At 38.3% G+C, this 20,727-nt stretch overlaps 1 protein-coding gene and 1 long non-coding RNA gene across 6 annotated transcripts in view; one reads left to right on the top strand and one right to left on the bottom strand.

Moving 5' to 3' along the window:
- Positions 1-13,114, top strand: part of LOC138758958 (protein unc-13 homolog A) — a 290,629-nt gene extending 277,515 nt beyond the window's left edge. For all 5 annotated transcript variants that reach the window (XM_069928638.1, XM_069928637.1, XM_069928635.1 and 2 more), the window contains 3 exons: positions 9,196-9,288; positions 11,338-11,497; positions 12,452-13,114. In XM_069928638.1, the coding sequence (XP_069784739.1) occupies positions 9,196-9,288; positions 11,338-11,497; positions 12,452-12,737 (539 nt within the window). In that variant the 3' untranslated portion in view covers positions 12,738-13,114. The remainder of the gene's footprint in view (positions 1-9,195; positions 9,289-11,337; positions 11,498-12,451) is intronic.
- A 3,035-nt stretch (positions 13,115-16,149) lies between these two features.
- On the bottom strand, positions 16,150-18,272 carry LOC138758959 (uncharacterized). The gene is made up of 3 exons (XR_011354548.1): positions 18,161-18,272; positions 16,715-16,790; positions 16,150-16,182 (listed from the first exon to the last, which is right to left on the bottom strand). It is a non-coding gene; the product is annotated as an uncharacterized lncRNA (long non-coding RNA).
- Positions 18,273-20,727: the final 2,455 nt, after the last annotated feature.

The raw sequence follows: 20,727 nt of genomic DNA, 5'->3' as shown, positions 1-20,727 counted from the left end.
GGCTGAACGCAGACAGGTGGGATATTTTGATCAGGTGCCGAAGGGCCTGTTTCCATGTTGTGCGCCTCTGTTATCTTGAAGATGGAAGCTTGTGTGTTTTTGGATGTTGTGAGTGGTAGCATTTGGATTGCAAAAAGAATGGTGGAGTGAGGGGCAAGTTTAAGCTTCTTGAAAATCCCAAGAGTTAATAGGGGGAAAAGCAGGAAATGATTAATTTGCAGTTGATTTTGATTATTGTGCAATGATAAATCAGAACGGATTCATGTGGCTGATCATTAGTATTGAAGGTGGCAGAGGAATAAATAGTTTGTAATGGTAACAAACAGTAAAAATTATTTTGTAACGATAATCTTTTAATGGGCCAAATATCTTCATTCTTGCATTCAAAGAGGAAATGGGATAGACTCTGTGGTTCTATTTAGCTGCAAGCCCAAGGCCACCTGTGATTCTGACTGAATTTGCTCTAAAGCAGTGGTTCCCAAACATTGCCGGGCTGCCGTCCCTTGGTTCCTAGGCCACATCCCCCGAACCTCCCACGTACAACGAACATACACCTTAGTATTTTGACTACTGCAAATTTAAAACAATTAATCTAACATGAGCACTCACCATCCCGTGTTTAAAGTAACCAGTTATCTTCACTTCATACTGATATACAACGCAGGTCATACAGTCCACAGACTGTACGACAGACTTTAATCAGCTTAAACTTGTACACACCAGGTCTCTGTACCTTCCTGGTTCCACGTGCCCGAATGACTTCCAAAGGGGCTGGCTCAAGTCTTTATACAGGCCAGTGATTGACAGTGGGTAGGTAGGGCCATCCTCCCAGGTTTGCCTACCTGCAGTAGACTGGTAGGAGTGCAGCCAGTGTAGTGGTTGTATCACCACACTTGGCCATTACTGAGTTTAGATGAGGCCATGTTTTAATGATTCGGGTCCATTGAGGCAATTTAGCTGGACATCCTACATCTAATGTGAACACTTGCTATTGTTGTGGGACTAACATTACTTGTTTTAAAGATGGTGTTCACTGCATTTTAATACTGATCCAAACTAGGCCAATTCTTTGTAAACATCACAATGAACATGAAATATAAAACTTATTAGTTCAGTTACTACATGGAAATATGCTTTGTATGCCAGTTATTTGCATTCCAAGACTATTGCAAAAACATAATTATCATGTCTTAATGTGCAACATGTGTGTTCTCCTATCCTATGTTGTAATGGTGATTGAAGGCTTTCCAGTTTCCCCACTGAACAACTTTTTTTAATGTGTAGAGATAGCAAATTTTGTACAATTCTCTATGCAGGTGAAAGCTAAAGGAACTATTGTGCAATAAATCTATATTTCAATGTTACCCATTAATCTTCATCCAGTAGAGTTGGACCCTCCAAATTGTCATAATCTCCCCAACTTCGTCAATTAAAGTGAGATTGTATTAGTAGAATATTCAGTCAGGGATACAGATCTGTCATTTTTGGCTTGACTTGGGCCCAGAAGTGATTCAGAAACACAATAATGTGGTTAAATCTTACCTGCCCTCCAAAAGCCAAAGGCAAGAAGCCCTCGCTGACCTTTATGCTCTTTCGCAATTTTAGTCAAAATGCTCACCTACGAGGAGGAGTCACGTGATGGAGTAGTGGCCGGACGGTGAACTCCAGCCCTCTCCAGAAAAGTCGGGAAAAACAAGAGAAAATACAAAGGCACAGAAATACAAGTTAAAGAAAAGTGAATATAAAGGTGGAAAGAAGATGGAGACAAAAGGAGAAAAATCAAAATCAACGGAAAGAAGAGAGGAAGAGAAGACAACGGAGGAAAAAGGTGAAGGCCTTACCTGTCCGAAGAGGCCCGCTGTGGAGAGAAGACCCCACTACCTCAGGTCGGTAGAAAGAGAACTACAACAATGGCTCACAGAGCCGAGTAAAAGTGCGCAACCGCGCATGCGCGACTCCTCGCGCATGCGCGATGCGCATACAAAAAAACACACCGACGGGAGGGGGGACCAGCTGGGGAGTCGATCTCCACAGCCGGCAACGACAGCTGCAGAACACCTGCAGCAAGAAGAGACCACAGAAGACAATAGAAACAAGAAAGAAGAGGAGGAAAGGGCAGCAAAGAAACAACAGATGGTCAACCTAGAGGAAGAAGAAGAGGAAGAGGAAGAGTACAGGGAAATAGAAGAAGAAAAGATAGGCAAGGTAAAGGAGGTACTTGCTCTTGTTAGAGGATACATGGAGTCATTTAAAGAATGGCAAACACAGGAATTCAATGATTTAAGAAGAAGAATAAACAACACAGAAAAGAAAATAAATAAAATGGATATGACCTTAACAGAAATGGGGAAAAAAATGGACAAGATGGAAGAACGGGCAATAGCAGCAGAAATGGAGGTAGAAGACTTAAAAAAGAAATTGGAGGAATCTAATAAAAAAACTAAAGAGACACAAGAATTACTAGCCCAAAAAATAGATATAATGGAAAATTATAACAGAAGAAATAACATAAAGATAGTGGGCCTTAAGGAAGATGTAGAAGGCAAGAATATGAGGGAGTTTATAAAAGAATGGATCCCTAAGGCCCTAGGATGTCCAGAACTACAGCAAGAAATGGAAATAGAAAGAGCACATAGAGCATTGGCCCCTAAACCACAACCACAACAAAAACCAAGATCTATTGTAGTAAAATTCCTAAGATATACTACAAGAGAAAAGGTGCTGGAGAAGACAATGGAAAAAGTAAGAGAGGGCAACAAACCACTGGAGTATAAAGGGCAAAAAATCTTCATTTATCCAGATATAAGCTTTGAACTCCTAAAGAAGAGAAAAGAGTTAGGGTTAGGGTTAGGGCTGGGTGGGGGGAAAAGAGCGGTCACTGCAAAATCAGTTGACGCTTGCGAGTGGATTCAAATATCCAAATGGAGAGGGGAGATGTGGTTGTCCGACAATGGATAAAGGGCAACTCAGGAGGGGAAGGGGAGATTGGGGATAAAGAAGATAGAAATAGGAGAATAAGGAAAATGTTGGATGTTGTAGGAATGTTGTCTGGTAAAGAGTTGAAAATAAGAAAACAGAAATGGAAAAGGAGGAAAGGTAATGATGGAAAAACAGAAAGAGAAGATAAACAAAATATAAAAGCGATTTTATGGAAGAAAGGATATAAATTTACACTGAAGCATCCTGCGGTATTGAAAATATTTATTCCAGGACAACAAAACAGACTATTCTCGGATCCAGAAGAAGCACGAAAATTTGCAGAACAATTACAAAAATAGACTGAGGGATGAAGACGGGTAATGAGAGCAAAAATTATCACGATTGATATGTATGTGGGTAAAGACAAAAATAGACTGAGGGATGAAGACGGGTAAGGAGGGTAAAAATGACCACGATTGATATGTATGCGGGTAAAGAGGTATAAGAGTGAATAGAGACAACGGGCATATGTGAAAGTATCTGTAATTAGAGGAAAACATAGAAAGTATAGACAAGAATTAATAAGGGAAGGTAATGGAATAGAGAGAATAAGGAGGGAACTAAAAGAGTGACCTTTGTGACATATAAAAAACGAAATCTTTTCTGGGGGGGGCTGGGTGGGGGGAAAAGAGCGGTCACTGCAAAATCAGTTGACGCTTGCGAGTGGATTCGCAAATCCAAATGGAGAGGGGAGATGTGGTTGTCCGACAAGGGATAAAGGGCAACTCAGGAGGGGAAGGGGAGATTGGGGATAAAGAAGATAGAAATAGGAGAATAAGGAAAATGTTGGATGTTGTAGGAATGTTGTCTGGTAAAGAGTTGAAAATAAGAAAACAGAAATGGAAAAGGAGGAAAGGTAATGATGGAAAAACGGAAAGAGAAGATAAACAAAATATAAAATGGCTACGCTGAACTATATGACTCTAAATATTAATGGAATACATAACCAAATTAAAAGGAAGAAACTACTAAATTTACTGAAAAAGGAAAAAATAGATATAGCATTTGTCCAAGAAACACATTTAACTGAATTGGAGCACAAGAAATTAAAGAGAGATTGGGTAGGACATGTAACAGCAGCATCGTATAATTCAAAAGCAAGAGGAGTGGCTATATTAATTAGCAAAAATGTGCCATTTAAAATAGAAGAGGAAATAATAGATCCAGCAGGGAGATATGTTATGATAAAATGTCAGATATATTCAGAGCTTTGGAATCTACTTAATATATATTCACCTAACGAAGAAGATCAAAAGTTTATGCAAGATATCTTTTTGAAGGTAGCTAATACGCAAGGGAACATACTAATAGGAGGGGATTTCAATCTGAATTTGGATCCAAATATGGATAAAACGGGGAAAAAAATTAACAGGAAGAACAAAGTAACCAAATTTATAATTAAATCAATGCAAGAAATGAAACTTGTGGACATATGGAGGAAACAAAACCCAAAAGAAAAGGAATACTCATACTACTCGACTAGACATAAAACATACTCAAGGATAGACCTATTCCTGTTATCAGCCCACATACAAGGGAGAGTTAGGAAAACGGAATATAAAGCTAGACTATTATCGGACCACTCACCCCTGTTATTGGCAATAGAGCTAGAAGACATCCCTCCAAGAATGTATAGATGGAGATTAAACCCCATGCTACTTAAAAGACAGGATTTTCGAGAATTTATTGAAAAACAATTAAAAATGTACTTTGAAGTTAATACGGAATCAGTGGAAGATAAGTTTATACTATGGGACGCAATGAAAGCATTCATTAGAGGGCAAATAATAAGTTATGCAACCAAGATGAAGAAGGACTATAATCAGGAAACAGAGCAGTTGGAAAGGGAAATAATAAACATAGAAAAAAAATTAGCAATAAAGGAAGATACAACCAAAAGAAGAGAATTGGCGGATAAAAAAATAAAATATGAAACATTACAAACATATAAGGTGGAGAAGAATATAATGAAGACAAAACAGAAATATTATGAACTAGGGGAAAAAACACACAAAATCCTAGCATGGCAGCTTAAGACAGAGCAAACTAAGAAAATGGTATTGGCAACAAGGAAAAAAGACAAACAAATTACATATAATCCAAAAGAAATTAAGGAAAACTTCAGAGAATTCTATGAACAATTATACCGAACCGAAAACGAAGGGAAAGAAGGGAAAATAGATGAATTTTTGACTAAAATTGAACTACCAAAACTACAAATAGAGGAACAAAATAAATTAACAGAACCATTTGGAACAGTAGAAATACAAGAGATAATAAAAAATTTACCAAATAATAAGACACCAGGAGAGGATGGACTCCCAATAGAATTCTACAAAACATTTAAAGACCTAATAATACCGCCCCTCCTGGATGTAATCAACCAGATTGATGAGACACAAAACTTACCAGATTCATGTAAAACAGCAATAATTACAGTGATACTAAAACAAGGGAAAGATCCACTCTCACCAGCGTCATATAGACCAATATCTTTGCTAAACACAGATTATAAGATAATAGCTAAACTATTAGCGAACAGATTAGCAGAACAGGTACCGAAAATGGTAAATTTAGACCAAACTGGATTTATCAAAAAAAGACGCACAACAGACAATATTTGTAAATTTATTAACTTAATTCATGCAGTAGAAGGAAATAAAGCACCGGCAGTAGCAGTTGCTTTAGACGCAGAGAAGGCCTTCGACAGAGTAGAATGGAATTACTTGTTCAAAGTATTGCAAAAATTCAGTTTACCGGAGAAGTATATTAATTGGATTAAAGCATTATATAAGGGACCGTTAGCGAAAGTGACAGTAAATGGACATGTATCAAAGCAATTTAACTTAAGCAGGTCAACGCGGCAGGGATGCCCACTATCACCATTATTGTTTGCGCTAGCTATAGAACCACTAGCAGAATCGATAAGAAGAGATAATAATATAAAAGGAATAAAAATAAAAGACAGGGAATATAAAATCAGTCTGTTTGCGGATGATGTGATAGTGTACTTAACAGAACCAGAACTATCAATAAAAGAACTATATAAGAAATTGAAGGAATATGGAGAAGTGTCGGGATACAAGATAAACGTAAATAAAAGTGAAGCAATGCCTATGAATAACGCGGATTTCTCAAAATTTAAGGAGGAATCCCCATTCAGATGGCAAACGCAGGCAATAAGATACCTAGGTGTGCAAATAAACAAAAATCTAGGCCAATTATATAAACTCAATTACAATCCACTAATGAAAAAATTACAGGACGATTTAGAGCATTGGAAAGAGCTACCACTAACACTGATAGGAAGGATAAACTGTATTAAAATGAACATTTTTCCAAGGATACTATACTTATTTCAGGCATTGCCAATACAACTGACAGAAAAATTCTTCAAAGAGTTAAAGAAAATAATAAGGAGATTTTTATGGAGAGGGGGGAAACCGAGGATAGCACTAGACAAATTAACAGAATGGTATAAACAAGGAGGCTTACAATTGCCAAACTTCAAAAATTATTATAGAGCCGCACAATTAAGGTACCTATCAGATTTTTATCAAACAAGGGAAAAACCAGACTGGACGAGACTAGAATTAGATAAAATAGGGGAAAAGATACCTGAACACATATTATATAAATGGGACGAAAAATTGGTACAACATAGAACTTCTCCAGTATTACACCATCTCCTCAATATATGGAAGAAGATTCATGTAGAAAGAAATAAAATAAATTACCAAATACCAAAACTAATATTGACGCAAAATAAGCTACTCCCTTTTACAATAGACAACCTTGCCTTTAGAAAATGGGAAAAAAAAGGGATTAAAAGAATAGAAAATTGTTTTTCAGGAAGTAGATTCTTATCCTTTGAACAAATGAGAGATAAGTACAATATAACGGGAGATACAGCGCTGGCATATTACCAACTGAGATCCTACTTGAAAGATAAATTAGGAAGCAACTTGAGTTTACCAGAGGGAAGTAACCTTGAATATGTGATTACAGATACAATGTTAATCAAAAGATTTATAAAAAATATGTATATTAAACTGCAAGAAAAGGAAAATGAGGAAACAAATGGTAAAACTAAACAAAAATGGGAACAAGATTTAAATATAAAGATAAAAAAGGAAACATGGGAGAAGTTATGCTCTGGAACGATGAGAAATACAATAAATACGAGGCTGCGTATGATACAATATAATTGGTTACACAGACTATACATTACACCGCAAAAGTTAAATAAATGGGACCCAACAGTATCTGATAGATGTTTTCGATGTAAAAAAGAAAGGGGAACAACAATTCATGCAATCTGGACATGTGAGAGAGTAGAAAAATTTTGGGATGATCTCAATCAGATATTAAATAAAATAACAGAAAACAATATACCAAAGAATCCAGAGATCTTTCTCCTAAGTAACATAAAAAATAAAGAATTTGGAATTGACTTGGAGGATGCACAAAAAAGATTTGTTAAGATAGCCCTAGCTGTAGCAAAAAAATGTATTATGTCAACCTGGAAATTGGAAGATAATTTGAAAATACAACAATGGTATATAGAAATGAATAAATGTATTCCATTAGAAAAAATAACATATAGTTTAAGAAATAATATTGAAATATTCGAACAAGTATGGGAGCCTTACATTAAATACAATAGCGAAAACCTACCGGGAACAAACATTACCTAAGTTGATGGAAGGAGAAGAGAAGAAAAAAATGGACTCAGTAGAATTTCTGGTGTATTTTTGTTGAATGACAACATTGTCTAACTGAATTAATGCAACCTAGATTGTATAACTAAAATGGATGAGAGGGGGGAGGGATGGGGGGGTGGCTTGGGAGGAGGGAGGGGGGAGGGAGAAAAAGTCACTGTAAATGTGTGGAAAAGAAAAAGTGTATATCATGGCTATTGTGATTTATGGTGTGAAAAATAAAAAATTTAAAAAAAAAAAAAAAAAATGCTCACCTACAATCTTGAATCACGTTTTCTGCGTGTTACCCTTTTTAGTGATGTCGGTAATGATACAAGGTATTTCTTAATATTGATGTTTATATTCGATTATCATAATATTTTCTCAAATTGTGCTACATATTGCAAGGCCTTGAGCATCAGCCTAAGAAACATTGAGCGATTGTAGAGTCATTCAGGCAGTTGAATAAAACAAGTGATTTGTTAATCTTTGCGAGAATAAAACATTTTTAATATTACATAAACAAACCCATGCTACTGGAGTTATAAAAAGATTGATCCCATTCTTCAAAAGCCATGTCCCAGAATATTTTTGTCCTGATCATCTTCATTTGTCTAAAACTATCTTTGAGGACAACTGATAACGTCTGTCTTGTGTGCATATTCTCACTTTGATTTTTTTTCTTTTTCCTTTCATTTCCACCTGCTGTCTGGCTTTGATTTCACAACTCAGTGCATGGTGGGAAGGGTATTAGGTTTACCCAGAGCGAGGAGGTTTATCCCGAAAAGGGTACGTTGGAGTTTCATGTTGCCATTAATGGCGGCATTGGAATGTCTGGGCTTGAAACAGCTGTTCAGTTGATACCAAAGTAGAATCTACAAGAATCTAAGCAACCCAAACTGAGCAGTCTCTGTGCATGTTTTTGCAGCAAACAGCTTTCTATCAATAATCAACACAAAATGTAGTGTTTTGCTTGATACAGTTATAATGAGGGAGGACTCTTTCATTTGGGTTAAAGAAAAAGGTTTTTGCAAGACCCTGAAATGGAATTTCCTCTGAAATAAAATATTCAGTTTGTAAGGAGGAAAAACAAATCAAGGTTTCAATATCTTTCGAGGAGCAGAACTTTTAGATTTTGTACAAAATCTATTGTTTTTGATCATGCCTCACTACTTTACTATATTATTTAACTTTAAAGTCAATGTAATTGGATTTCAACTCCGAACAAACTGAATTAATGCATCTGTCTTGCGGGTTTGAATGTACGCTGGTGTCTGTTATTTTTAATTGCATCAAACTCACCAGAACAGAACCAGTGGCATTATGATGGCTGAACCATTGCTTGCACTGGGTTGGAGGGAGAGGAAGTTGGTTTGGTTTGTGCATGTGACTCATTCGGTTGTTCCAGTTACAAAATGAGTCGCTCACTTCGCACACAGTGAGTTTTGGAATGAATGCTTTACAAACCATTCACAATCACTGATTTTAAATTTTAAATTTCTTTGAAATTTGATAGGATCTGGTGTGGATGATCCAGTGGGAGAAGTATCCGTCCACGTTGAGCTTTTCACACATCCAGGAACTGGAGAACACAAAATCACAGTTAAAGGTTGGTTCACACCCTCAACATTTTCAATATTCATGTCCACTTAAAAATAAGAATTATAGCTATTCCCAACAAATTCATTTATAATAAGAAACCAGATTAAACCATACAATCCCATGAGCCTGTACTACCACTTGTTGATTGTAGCTCATTCCTCCCATATTCCCATTCAATGCTCAACTTTTGAATATTTATGTTGCTTTGAAGGAGAATGCAGTGTTGGCATTCATATCTGGAGGAATGGGAAGTGAGGTTGAGGCTTTATAAGGCACCGGTGAGGCCTCACTTAGAGTATAGGGTCGTTTTGGGCTCTTTATTTAAGAAAGGATGTGCTGGCATTGGAGAGGGTTCAAAGAAGATTACAAGAATGAAGGAAATAGGAATCGAGGAATGTTTGACAGCTCTTGGATTGCACTCCTTGGAGTTCAGAAGAATGAGTGGGTACCTCACAAGCATTTCAAATATTGAAAGGCCAAGACAGTCTAGATGTGGCTCCCATGCTGGGAGACTCCAGGACAAGAGAGCACAACTTCAAGATTGAAAGGTGTCCATTTAAGACAGATGTAGAGGAATTACTTTAGCCAGAGAGTGGGGAACCTCTGGAATTAGCTTCCAAAGCTGTCCATGGCAGCCAAGATGTTGGGTATATTTAAGGCAGAGATTAATAAGTATCTAAATAGTCAGGGTATCAAAAGTTACAGGGAGAAGGCAGAATGGATCTGCACATGATAGAATGGACTAGATGGGCTGAATTGCCTATTTCTGCTCCTTGTCTTATGGTCTTAGCCCTGACTCTACTGAATGGAATGACAGAATTACAATGAACAGTGCAGAAAGTAAATTTGTTCTCCTCTTAAAACTGACCAATTACCCTAAACCCATGCTCCAAAGTATTAAACACTTCTAACGAAAAAAACTGCTTCTCAGCACTTACATAATCAGCTCTCTTGTACGTCTCAGTAAAATGATCTCACATGCTTGTAATCTCAAGTGTACCTTGGCTTAATGGTCTCTTTAATGGGACAAGCCCTTGGTCACTGGAATGTGCAACAAACCAGTTGCTGAATGTAAAAGCTGGAGAAACTCCGCTGGTCAGTATATTTTGTGTAGCAATGATAAGGATACAAAGCCAACATTTTACCCTTCATTGGGTATGATCAAATATAGGAAGGTGCCTGAACAAAATGGTGAGGGGGAGGAGTGCAGTCCCACAAACAGGAAGTAATAGGTAGAGCTCACCAGCAAACAAGATGGCTCTGTGAATCGAGAGGGAAGGGGTAGAGAGCTGGAGGAATGGGAAGGGAGGGAGTAGGCTAGTATAAACTGGAAAAGTCAATGTTAATGCCATCCATTTGGAGAGTGCCCAGACAGAAAATCCAGTGCTGCTCCTCCAATTTACAGGTGGTCTTGCTTTGACCGTGCATAAGGCCACCGATAGACATGGGAGTGGGACACAGAATTGAAATGGTTGGCCACTGAGAGATCCCTGTCACTGATGTAGACACAGCAAGGGTGCTCAACGAAGCGATCTCCCAGACGTAGAGTAGATACAGTAAGAGCATTTTTTCAAATCCTGGGCAAGGCTGAAAGACGAAACTAGAGCTATCAATATGGTAAAATTGTAGGTTAGAAATTCGTCAAGCCACATTTCAAAAATGCTACTCAACACAAGCCATCCCTTTTCAAATCTTACTGCCCTATATCACAGCATCAAGCGGAGATAAAACATCAAAAGGGTCTTTAAACGTTGACCGGCTGTCATGGATGTTGCTTGACGTACTGAGTATCTCCAGCTTCTCTTCAGAAAAGTTGAGTTGTTTTTGAGTAAACAATGTTGAAAGCTAATTTGAGAAGCCACAGCCTCAATAACATCATGTTATTTTAAAATGAAGTAATCTAGGCAAATGTCAGTGTGGATTGCTTGTGATAAAATCTGGTGTTGTGACCTCTAGATTGAAATAACTGAATTTAAATCAACTGAAATGCCCAGTGTGGAAAAAACTGTATTTAAATCTATACTTGGGTCTCATAACCTCCTTTGCTCATCTGCAGTTGTGGCTGTTAATGATCTGAAGTGGCAAACAACTGGCATCTTCCGTCCATTTGTGGAAGTTAACATGATTGGCCCTCACCTTAGCGATAAGAAGAGAAGGTTTGCCACCAAATCCAAAAACAACAGTTGGGCTCCAAAGTTCAATGAAACCTTTCAATTGTATGTATCTTTCAATTTGCTCTGAGCAAATTATTTTTTTTTTTAATTCACTTGTTGGTTACTGGCACATTTGACAGTTTATTATTTAAGTTTCTGTTGTAGTGATTCAGTAGGATAAGTTTTCCCAAATACTCTTCAACTGCAGTCTCAATCAATCAAGACGAGACATAGTGGGAATGTTCCAATTTTCTCATTGATTAAATGATTTGCAAGGGGAATAATCTCCTTACGAGTCAGTCATTGATAACGGGTTGAAAGTACAGAAAGGTGGATGAAAAATGATGTGCAAATCACTTAACAATGCTGGAGAAACTCAGTAGGTCAGACAGTGTACTTTATGTAGCAGATGCATAAGGAACATTTTCCTCACACCTTGAGGGCCTGAAATGTTGCTTATGCCATCTGCAGACATAAAGTACACAGTTTGACCTACTGAGTTTCTCCAGCATTTTTTTTTTATTTCATTCACTGCAGACTTTTGTGCTTTACTCTTCTCTATTTACATTTGGTTCAATAATTGGGGTTTACCCAACAAGTGGTCTTCTTCCAATAGATCTGTTTTCTCTTCAAACAACAAGCTAACCTTCTCCAATCACTTCGGAAATCATTTCTGGGCTTTTTTTTTTAAAGTCTTGATTCCATTAGATTTAGTCTTCTGAGTTGCTTCCCACTGCAATTATCAATTGATATTGCAGTCCAATTCCAGGTAAATAGTAATCTTTAAAATTTAAAAGACATTGTCGAATCTTTATTTCAACAAATGCAGGCCCAGTTGGGTTTCATCCATTACCAAGCAGTGGATAGTGAATCTAGTTATCCTTGCATTGCAACTGGACTCTATTATTTACAGACAAAAGTTCAGGTCAATGCACAGCATCTTATTCATGCAATAAATTGGGGAATATCAAGATAAATGCACTCTTTTAAATCATTCCGATTTTTTTTCTTCTGCAGCACATTGAGCGCTGAGGATGGCCCAGAATGCTATGAAATCCAGATCTGTGTAAAAGATTACTGTTTTGCCCGAGAAGATCGAAGTGTGGGTATTGCAGTGATGCAACTGCGAGACATCATCCAGAAAGGAAGTTGTGCCTGCTGGTTACCTCTTGGCCGCAGGATTCACATGGATGAGACGGGATTAACTGTTCTCAGGATACTTTCACAAAGAAACAATGATGAGGTGGCAAAGGAATTTGTGAAATTGAAATCTGACATCCGGTCAACTGAAGAGGGCAGTTGAGAAAGATGGCCAATATGAAAATGTAGATCAGAATTTAAACTTTTATCTTGAGCTCTTTGGAGCTTCAGTTTTCTCATCTAAATGAAGCCACATGCCTCAATTAAGTAAGCAAAAAATAAATCAATAAATCAGGAGGCCAGATTTATGTTTTGGTATGTGCATGTCTCTGTGGTTGATCCTTTAGTTTGTAAGTGTAGACAATTAATTTTACTTTGTGATGATGAAAAGGCAGCCACTTAGAAACTGGAGTTTTCCCATGGAGTAACAACTGGATCAACTTTTCTCTTACGGTTAATGTAACTTGTGTAAATAAATGCCGCATGACTCCACTGAGCACTGTGATCCTGTCCTTGTGGAGAGACCTGCAGCTGAAAGAACTTGTATACCTCTTGTGAAAAGCCTCGTTTAACCTTTCTCCTCAACACCAAACTGCCGAAGTGTCTTTATATTCACTGGTAACAGATTTCTAACATTCCACGATATTTCCTGAATAGATTGTCCATCTGAGCTGTATTCACAAACAGGCTCAGTATTTTACTAACCACGTAGGATTAGACAAATTTTTGCATGTAATTGACTGCGATGCAAAAAAAATCTATAAACCAACTTCCTGGTGTAATCAATCGATGAGTGGAAAGATGATAGCCTTGGGTTAGCTTTTAGATATCCATTCATAAATCAGCAGTGGGAATAACCATTTAGATGTCTCCCTGAGATGTTACTGTAATAAGCACCATAAGGGTATTGTAATATCTGCTCAAAACTATTTTACATAAACTCAACTATCATGTTTTACTGTTCTTTATTCATTTTATTCCATTAAGCCCACTGCTCTCCATTTACTCCAACCTTTGACAATTCATTTCCTCTTTGCTGGCAGATACAAGCTAGGGGACACAAGTTGTAGATTGCTCCCTTGCGTTGAGGTTTTTTTTTAAAAATAGGCCAGTGCATGGCTCAGAAGGTGAACAAAAGGCAAGAGGAAACAATTGGAGTACACATCATTAATAAGAGATGGTGATACCAATATTGCAAAAATCTATTTACATTTGAAATATCTGGCACCCCACACGCAGTTGGAAGAAAAATAACAACCTTGTAGATTGTAATTTGTAATCAAATGCTGTCACATAAACAATTGGTGTTTTTATTCCCCCCCGAGTGTTTTCTCCTTGCACGACAAATTACATCTTCAAGTAAACACTCAAGTGGATGCAGAGTCCATTAAGTAACTGACCCCCACAATAAATAGAGACAAGAAATATTCATCCACCACCTCCCCCAGTTCCCATGGCTACATAGACAACCTTGGTGATCTTTAAGGGGAACAATTCTCATCTTAGTTATCCTTATTTACCTGTAGATTCTCCTTTGCCTTATCTGCCAAAATCCATCAAGCCCTCCTGAATTCTCTCGTGTATTCATTCCTGACAAAATGCCTCTCGTTATCTTTCAAACCTCTATCAGGTCGCTCCCAGGAGAAAAGCAAAGTTCACTTGACCTATCCTCATAAGGCATGCTCTCCAATCCAGGCAACATTCTTGTAATCTCTTTCTATCACATCCACACCCTTCCTGCAGTGAGGTGACCAGAACTGAACATAATATTCCAAGTGGGGTCTAACTAAGGTCTTCCATTGCTGCCACAATACCTCATGGCTTGAACTCTATACCACAGTTAATGAAGGCCAATACATCATCTTAACAACACTATCAATCTGTGCAGCAGCTTTGAGTGTCCTCAGAGACCTTCCATCAACATTGTATTCTGCCTTCAAATTTGACCCACTGAAAAAAAACCTTCACACTTTTCTGGGTTAAACTCCATCTGCCACTTCTCAGCCAGCTTTGCTTCCTATCAATGACCCTCTGTAACCTCTAACTCTCAGACTATCCACCAACCTTCATGTCCTTCACAAAGATACTAATCCATCATTGCCTCTCATCCAATTTTTGTTTTAGAAATCAGAGGCGGGATCCCAGAACAGATCCCTGTGGAACACCACTGGTCATGGCCTCCATGCAGAATATGAACCTTCTCTGTGCAAGCCAATTTTGTACCCTTAACTCTAACAGGAACATACTGGCCCTGAATTCTCCCCATCTCACCTTTTCCAGTTGGCAGTCACCCCTTTATTACAAACCTCTCTCCCACTCTACCTCTGCAAGTTCCTGTGGACCAGACCCACCCTTTTCCGTCATGATCACTGGCCACAAAGTGCTCCATGACTGACACTTCAGTCACTCACCCTGTCTCAGCGGTGCCTACTCCATGTAGCCATCTACCTATTGCTTAAGAAACCTTTTGCCCAATCCAACACCTTATCACTAGGGCAGTCCTAGTCAGTGCTGAAAAAGCAGAGCTTTTGTGGAATCTACTCTGGGATCCTTTACCAGATTAGATCTTTACAATGGAGGTTTATACCTAATTATAAAAGCAAGTTCTATTTCTTAATTGTTTGCAGTAATATTTAAATGGACTTTAAATGGAAAAATATTTGATTTTGAATGTTCCTGAACAGAAATATTTGATGAAAAATGTTGATGGCTTTGTCATAACAAAGCTGAGGGCATATACTGTGCTATAGAACATTATAGCACAGTCGGTCCCCCATCTTGCCTTCTCCCGAGGATAGGACCCAATTTGGTCACAAGCATAGGTCAGAGCATGTCAAACAAAGACCCAACAAGCTTCCTTTTCCCACTGTTTACCAGGCACATGTGGAATAATGAAACACTTCGACTCCACTCAAAAGTCCAGGGCAAACACCAATAATTTGGCGTCAAATCTCAGCTGCTGCTCTACACTATTGGATGTTTACCCTAATGTACCCCATACTTAAGATGTTGCACAGTAGGACATACATTTTTCACTGAACTCGGTGCATTTAAGGAGAATGCAGCTCTGATGAATCAGAAGCTGAATTTTATCACAATCTACATTATTAGGGTTTATGCAGTGAATAGCTTTTAGTTAAATTTAAAAAAATATTTCTTAAGCAGTAACCCTCCCCAGCCGAGGAATAGTGAAACACTAAATTCTGCAGACACCATGGTTGCAGTAAAAACTCAATGCTGGAGAACCTCAGCAGGTCAAATAGTGTACTTAATGTAGCAAAGATAAAGATTACATAACTTGAACCCTTCATCAGAAGATGAACCTTGAGCGCCTGCCTACATTTTGTTCACATCTTGAAGAAGCGCTCAAGCCTGAAACTTTAGTTATGTATCTTCATCTTTTCTATATAAAGTATACTGTTTGGCCTCCTGAGTTTTTCCAGCCTTTCAATTGTGAGTAGAAAATCCTTTCAACAATTGCTTTAACAGTCAGCTAAGCTCCCTGTTGAGTCCCGACATAGGCTCAAGTATAAATTTCCCACTATATTACCTCGGAAAATGTCATTTTAAATGTCCTCGGGTAAATCGAAGCCAGTATTCTTCAATGACTAGAATGGCAAGACAACATTGAAAGCCTTTAAGATTAAAATGCCTGACAAATCTCCAAACTAAACCCCAATTTCTATATGCATAAACTTATGGAGAAAAGCTAAAACTTGTTATTAATAAATCAATAACAACAGATAAAAATCAATTGAGATATACATTTACACATTTACTTAATGTTGGAAGCAATATTAAAGGAAAGCACAGGAGCTAAAATTAGCCAGAGAGACACAAGAAACTGGAATCAGGACCAAACATATCTGTGGGAGGAAAAGAACGGACAACATCTTGGATTTGGACCTGAGATATCAACCATTCATTTTCTCCCACTGGTGCTGCTCGACGCACTGAACTCCTCCAGCAGATACATTGTACAAGTGTACATTATCTGCAATATTTAAAAAATGACCTGGAGACTTGATCAGCTTGGAGTTTTCAGAATGATATCACCATTTTTCAAAAAAAAAAGTACCCATTTCTAAACAATCACTCTTGCCTTTTCTTGATCAAGAAACAGAGACATCGATTACTTACGTAAGGCCATCTTAGCTTTAGCAATGAACAGGCAATTCCTAGTCAGTGTACAGGCAAACTGACCTTTGCTCCAATCCTTGGTAAGTCGGGGTGGTGGGGGGGGGAAAGAATCAAACATGAGTAGCTCATGCAAAATTATGTTATTTTATGCAAGCAGAATTTTCATCCTCTTCATAAACTTAATTATCCAACTTCATCTTATGGCTGATCATAAAAAAAATTTCTTCTATATTCATATGCATTTTAAAAATGTTTGTCTAATCCTAGTGGGATCTCAATAAACGTTGCTTTTGGTTTAAAGCCACATTGCAGTGCCAACTGTGGTTTCATGTTCACAATGGGTGACACTTGTTTTGCTATCTTATGTGCTAGGTTCAATTCAAGGATCGTGTTTCTTTGAGGGGGTGCATGGTAATAAAATTCAGTGAAGGATATGGCACTTTATGGCTGAATAATTATTTTATTGAAGACTTGTAGGAAAATAGCATGAAACAATTTTTTCAATTATTTATCAAAATGGTGTTTTTGATATGTTTTCAACACACTCAGCTGAAAATAGTTTCCAAATACTATATATAGCACATTACAAAAGGTAATTCCATTGTAATACATGACTGAAGTTCAGAGACCAATTGTGTGGCATGATTTGCACTATTAATACATTCATGTTTAAGATTTTATTCCAAACAAGTCTTCACATGTTGCAGATTCTTTTTAATATACATATAATTTGTATTTTAAAAATATTCAAACTTGTGCCATACATCCAAGCAACTTTGGCATCCTCTTAGAATAAACATTTAACCCAATTTATTTCAATACCATCTTGTTTCAATTTCTTGGAGTAATCTGCCATTGATACTAGCATTTAATATCAACCAATCAGGACAAAGATATTTTAATGCAGGACAAAATGATATTTTCTCAGCACAAGTCGTTAGTTAACCTTGCACTACTGCATTACATGGTTTAAAAACGGTGATGCTTGTTTACTCAGGTAGTTCTGCAGTATTTAGTCATGACTTTGGATTAGTCATAGTAGAGCAGAGCAAAACCGGCTCTACCAGTCTCTTCAAATGCGCATTTGCCATTTTGGGAATGATGCCCAGTGTACCTGCTGCTCTTTCATGTCAGGAGAATGTCTCAGCAGTTCACAACACCATTGCCAACATGTACAAGGATTATTTTGTTCCTCTTAAATAGCCTGGATAGGGAAAGAATGGGTAACAGCCGATGAACATGTGGCACCAGCTCCAAATCAAGTCACTTGCAAAGATCATAAAATTGGCAGCAAACCAACTTGGTTCAATATTAGCACGATTTCCATGAGGAGGGCGCTTTGAATTTATCACAGCTGCTACCACTTCTCCCCAACAACCTAATTAACTTCCAGCCCTTAAATAGGGAGATGGAAGCAACAAGCCCAAAACAGTTATACATCTTTACCTCCTGTGGTCACTGTGAGACCTGCTGACCTGTTTTCAGATAGAAATTCCGTGAAGGTGTAAAATATCAAAATGGAAGTGAGGAAAGATGGAACTATGAGACACCTGCGAGAAGAAACAAAATCAGGGAAGGAACATCAGCTGTGCATGTTGCAAGGTGTCCCGGTCAACAATAAAAAGCTATTGCTAACACTTTCCCCACTCACCACTAACCAGATACTTGCATTTCTTCCCCGCAGTTATACATTCAAGTTTCCTCTCTTGTTACAAAAATTAGCATGGGTGGGGCATTCACAAGCTGAAAGAGAGCACCTCCTCGTGCTCAGAGGGACCAGAAGGCAAATTCTACAAAATAAGAAGCACGAGGGAATTTAAGCACAAACTAAACTTTAAAATTGTGTGTGAACGGTCTCTGGTGAATTTTGAACCACCTTTATGAAGCTTCCCACGGTTAACAAAGTGCTCATTTAATAAAGTACAACCCTACAACAGCACAAGTTGTGCTTGACTTTTGCAACTGATATTGAAAAGGTTTCACGTGTGCATTACTGTACCCAAAATGGAAGACCTGGTGGATTCAATACTTGTCACATTGACTTTGCAACACAGTGCCGGTCTAATTTCTAGGCCAGTGCTCTGAAACACAGCAAAAATAGCATTTTAACTGTCAACCTAATATTCAAGCATTTGGCAAACAACATTGGACAGTAGAGAGATGTGTTTATATTATTACTTTAAATTTAATTTACTGTGAAGGACTCCAATTAAAAACCCAAAATTTCATAGCAGATTTGTCAAAGGCCAGTATCGGTCTTCCTCAATTTTATGTCATTCAATCAATAGTGTGTGTGGAGGATGGAAACAGACTTCATTCAGTGACCACCAAGTTAGTGATGCCGAAATATACAGATGGTCCACAAGTCAGGGTGTTGCATCAGGAGTGGGAAAATTGTTGGTGAAGATTCTTTTTTTTGTTGAGGCAGGGACTAATGCAAAATTAAAGGAAGATTTGTCGGATACATGGACAGGATGGATTTAGAGGGATATTGGCCAAATGTAGGAAGGTGGACTTCGTATGGGTGGGATAGTTTGATAAGCGTGGGAAAGTGGGCTGAAGGGCCTTTTTCCATGCAGGATTACTCTCTGATGATTTCTGTTCACTCGGAAAGTCTGGCTGAGTAGGAATCAGCACCCTTTTGTGCAGGGGTGGGGCGGTGGGGAGGGGGGGTTAGAGGGGGGAGGGAAATCACATCTCACAAATCTGGCTGAATTTTTTTTTTAAAAGGGAGCAAACCAAGGAGATGGACAAAGGCAGAGCAGTGGATGTTGTCTGCAATAGACTTCAGTAAAGCTTTTGACAAGGACTCACCCAGTAAGTCAGCTGCTCCACAACACTGCGGCACAAGAACTGGATCCAAAATTAGCTAGGTGACAGGAGGCAGAGGGTGGTGGATGATGGGTGTTTCCCCTGACTGGGAAATCTGTTACAAACAATGAACCACAGGAATTGGTACTGGACCATCGTTGCTTATATTAAAATGACATGGACGAGGATGCAGAAGGGAAACTAAGTTTGTTGATGGGAAAGAGTTAAAATTGTAGGCAGACAAGATTGTTTTAAAGGTACAATGGGACATAAATTGGGTGGAAAGTTGAGCAGAGCAGTGGCAGATGGAATGCAATCCTGTCATGAGTGTTGGTGGATGGTGAGTCCTTTCTACAGCTCCCAGAAAGTGGCTTCATAGATGAATTTGAGGTGAAAAAGGTAAACTTGCCTCACAGGTGGAGGCATGGAGTACAAAAGCTGGGAATGTCACTGCAATTGTCCAACACATTGAGACAACTTGTGCAGAATTCTGATAGTCATACCACGGGAAGAATCTGGTAACAATAGCAAAGAACAGAAGAGATTTGCCAGGATATTGCCTGGAATGGAGGACTGTAGGAGAGATTGGACATGCTGGATTCATTCTCACAAGAACATCGAAGGTAAGGGGTAAACTTGAGAAGTTTACAAAATTAATGAGGAGAATGGGCAGAAAAGACAGAATTTCTCCCCTCAGGTCAGGGAAGTCTCAGACAAGTGTATAGATTTAAGTTGAGGTAGGAGAAATTTGAAAAGATCTGAGGGGCCAGAGGAAATATTACAAGGCAGATATTATTACAATGTTTAGAAGGCATTTGGACAGGTTAAATGGATGGGAAAGAAATTGAGGGATGCATGCAAATGGAATTAGCATGGATAAATGTCATGGTGGACATGGACCATGGGCTTGTTATGATCCGTAATTCAGTGAATACTGGTATAACCTACCTTTCCTGTGTTAAAGCAGAAATAATTGTCCTAGATTGTTCTGTATTAAAAAGTATTTTACAAAAATGTAAGTTTAATGATTTATGTGTCACTAAATCAATGTGTTGCTTTATGTGTTGTCACCAGCTACGCAGCCAAGGCAGGATCTGAATTTAGAACAAAACACGATCGCCCACGGATGCTGCTCAATCCGCTGAGTTTCTCCAGCGGATTTCTTTTTGCACTAGATTCCAGGGCCTGCAACCTCCCGAGTC

The sequence above is a fragment of the Narcine bancroftii genome, chromosome 3 (assembly GCF_036971445.1).
Source record: "Narcine bancroftii isolate sNarBan1 chromosome 3, sNarBan1.hap1, whole genome shotgun sequence".
Taxonomy (NCBI): Eukaryota; Metazoa; Chordata; class Chondrichthyes; order Torpediniformes; family Narcinidae; genus Narcine; species Narcine bancroftii.
The sequence above is the reverse complement of the archived record's forward strand: the minus strand, read 5'-3'. Positions and strand labels throughout refer to the sequence as shown.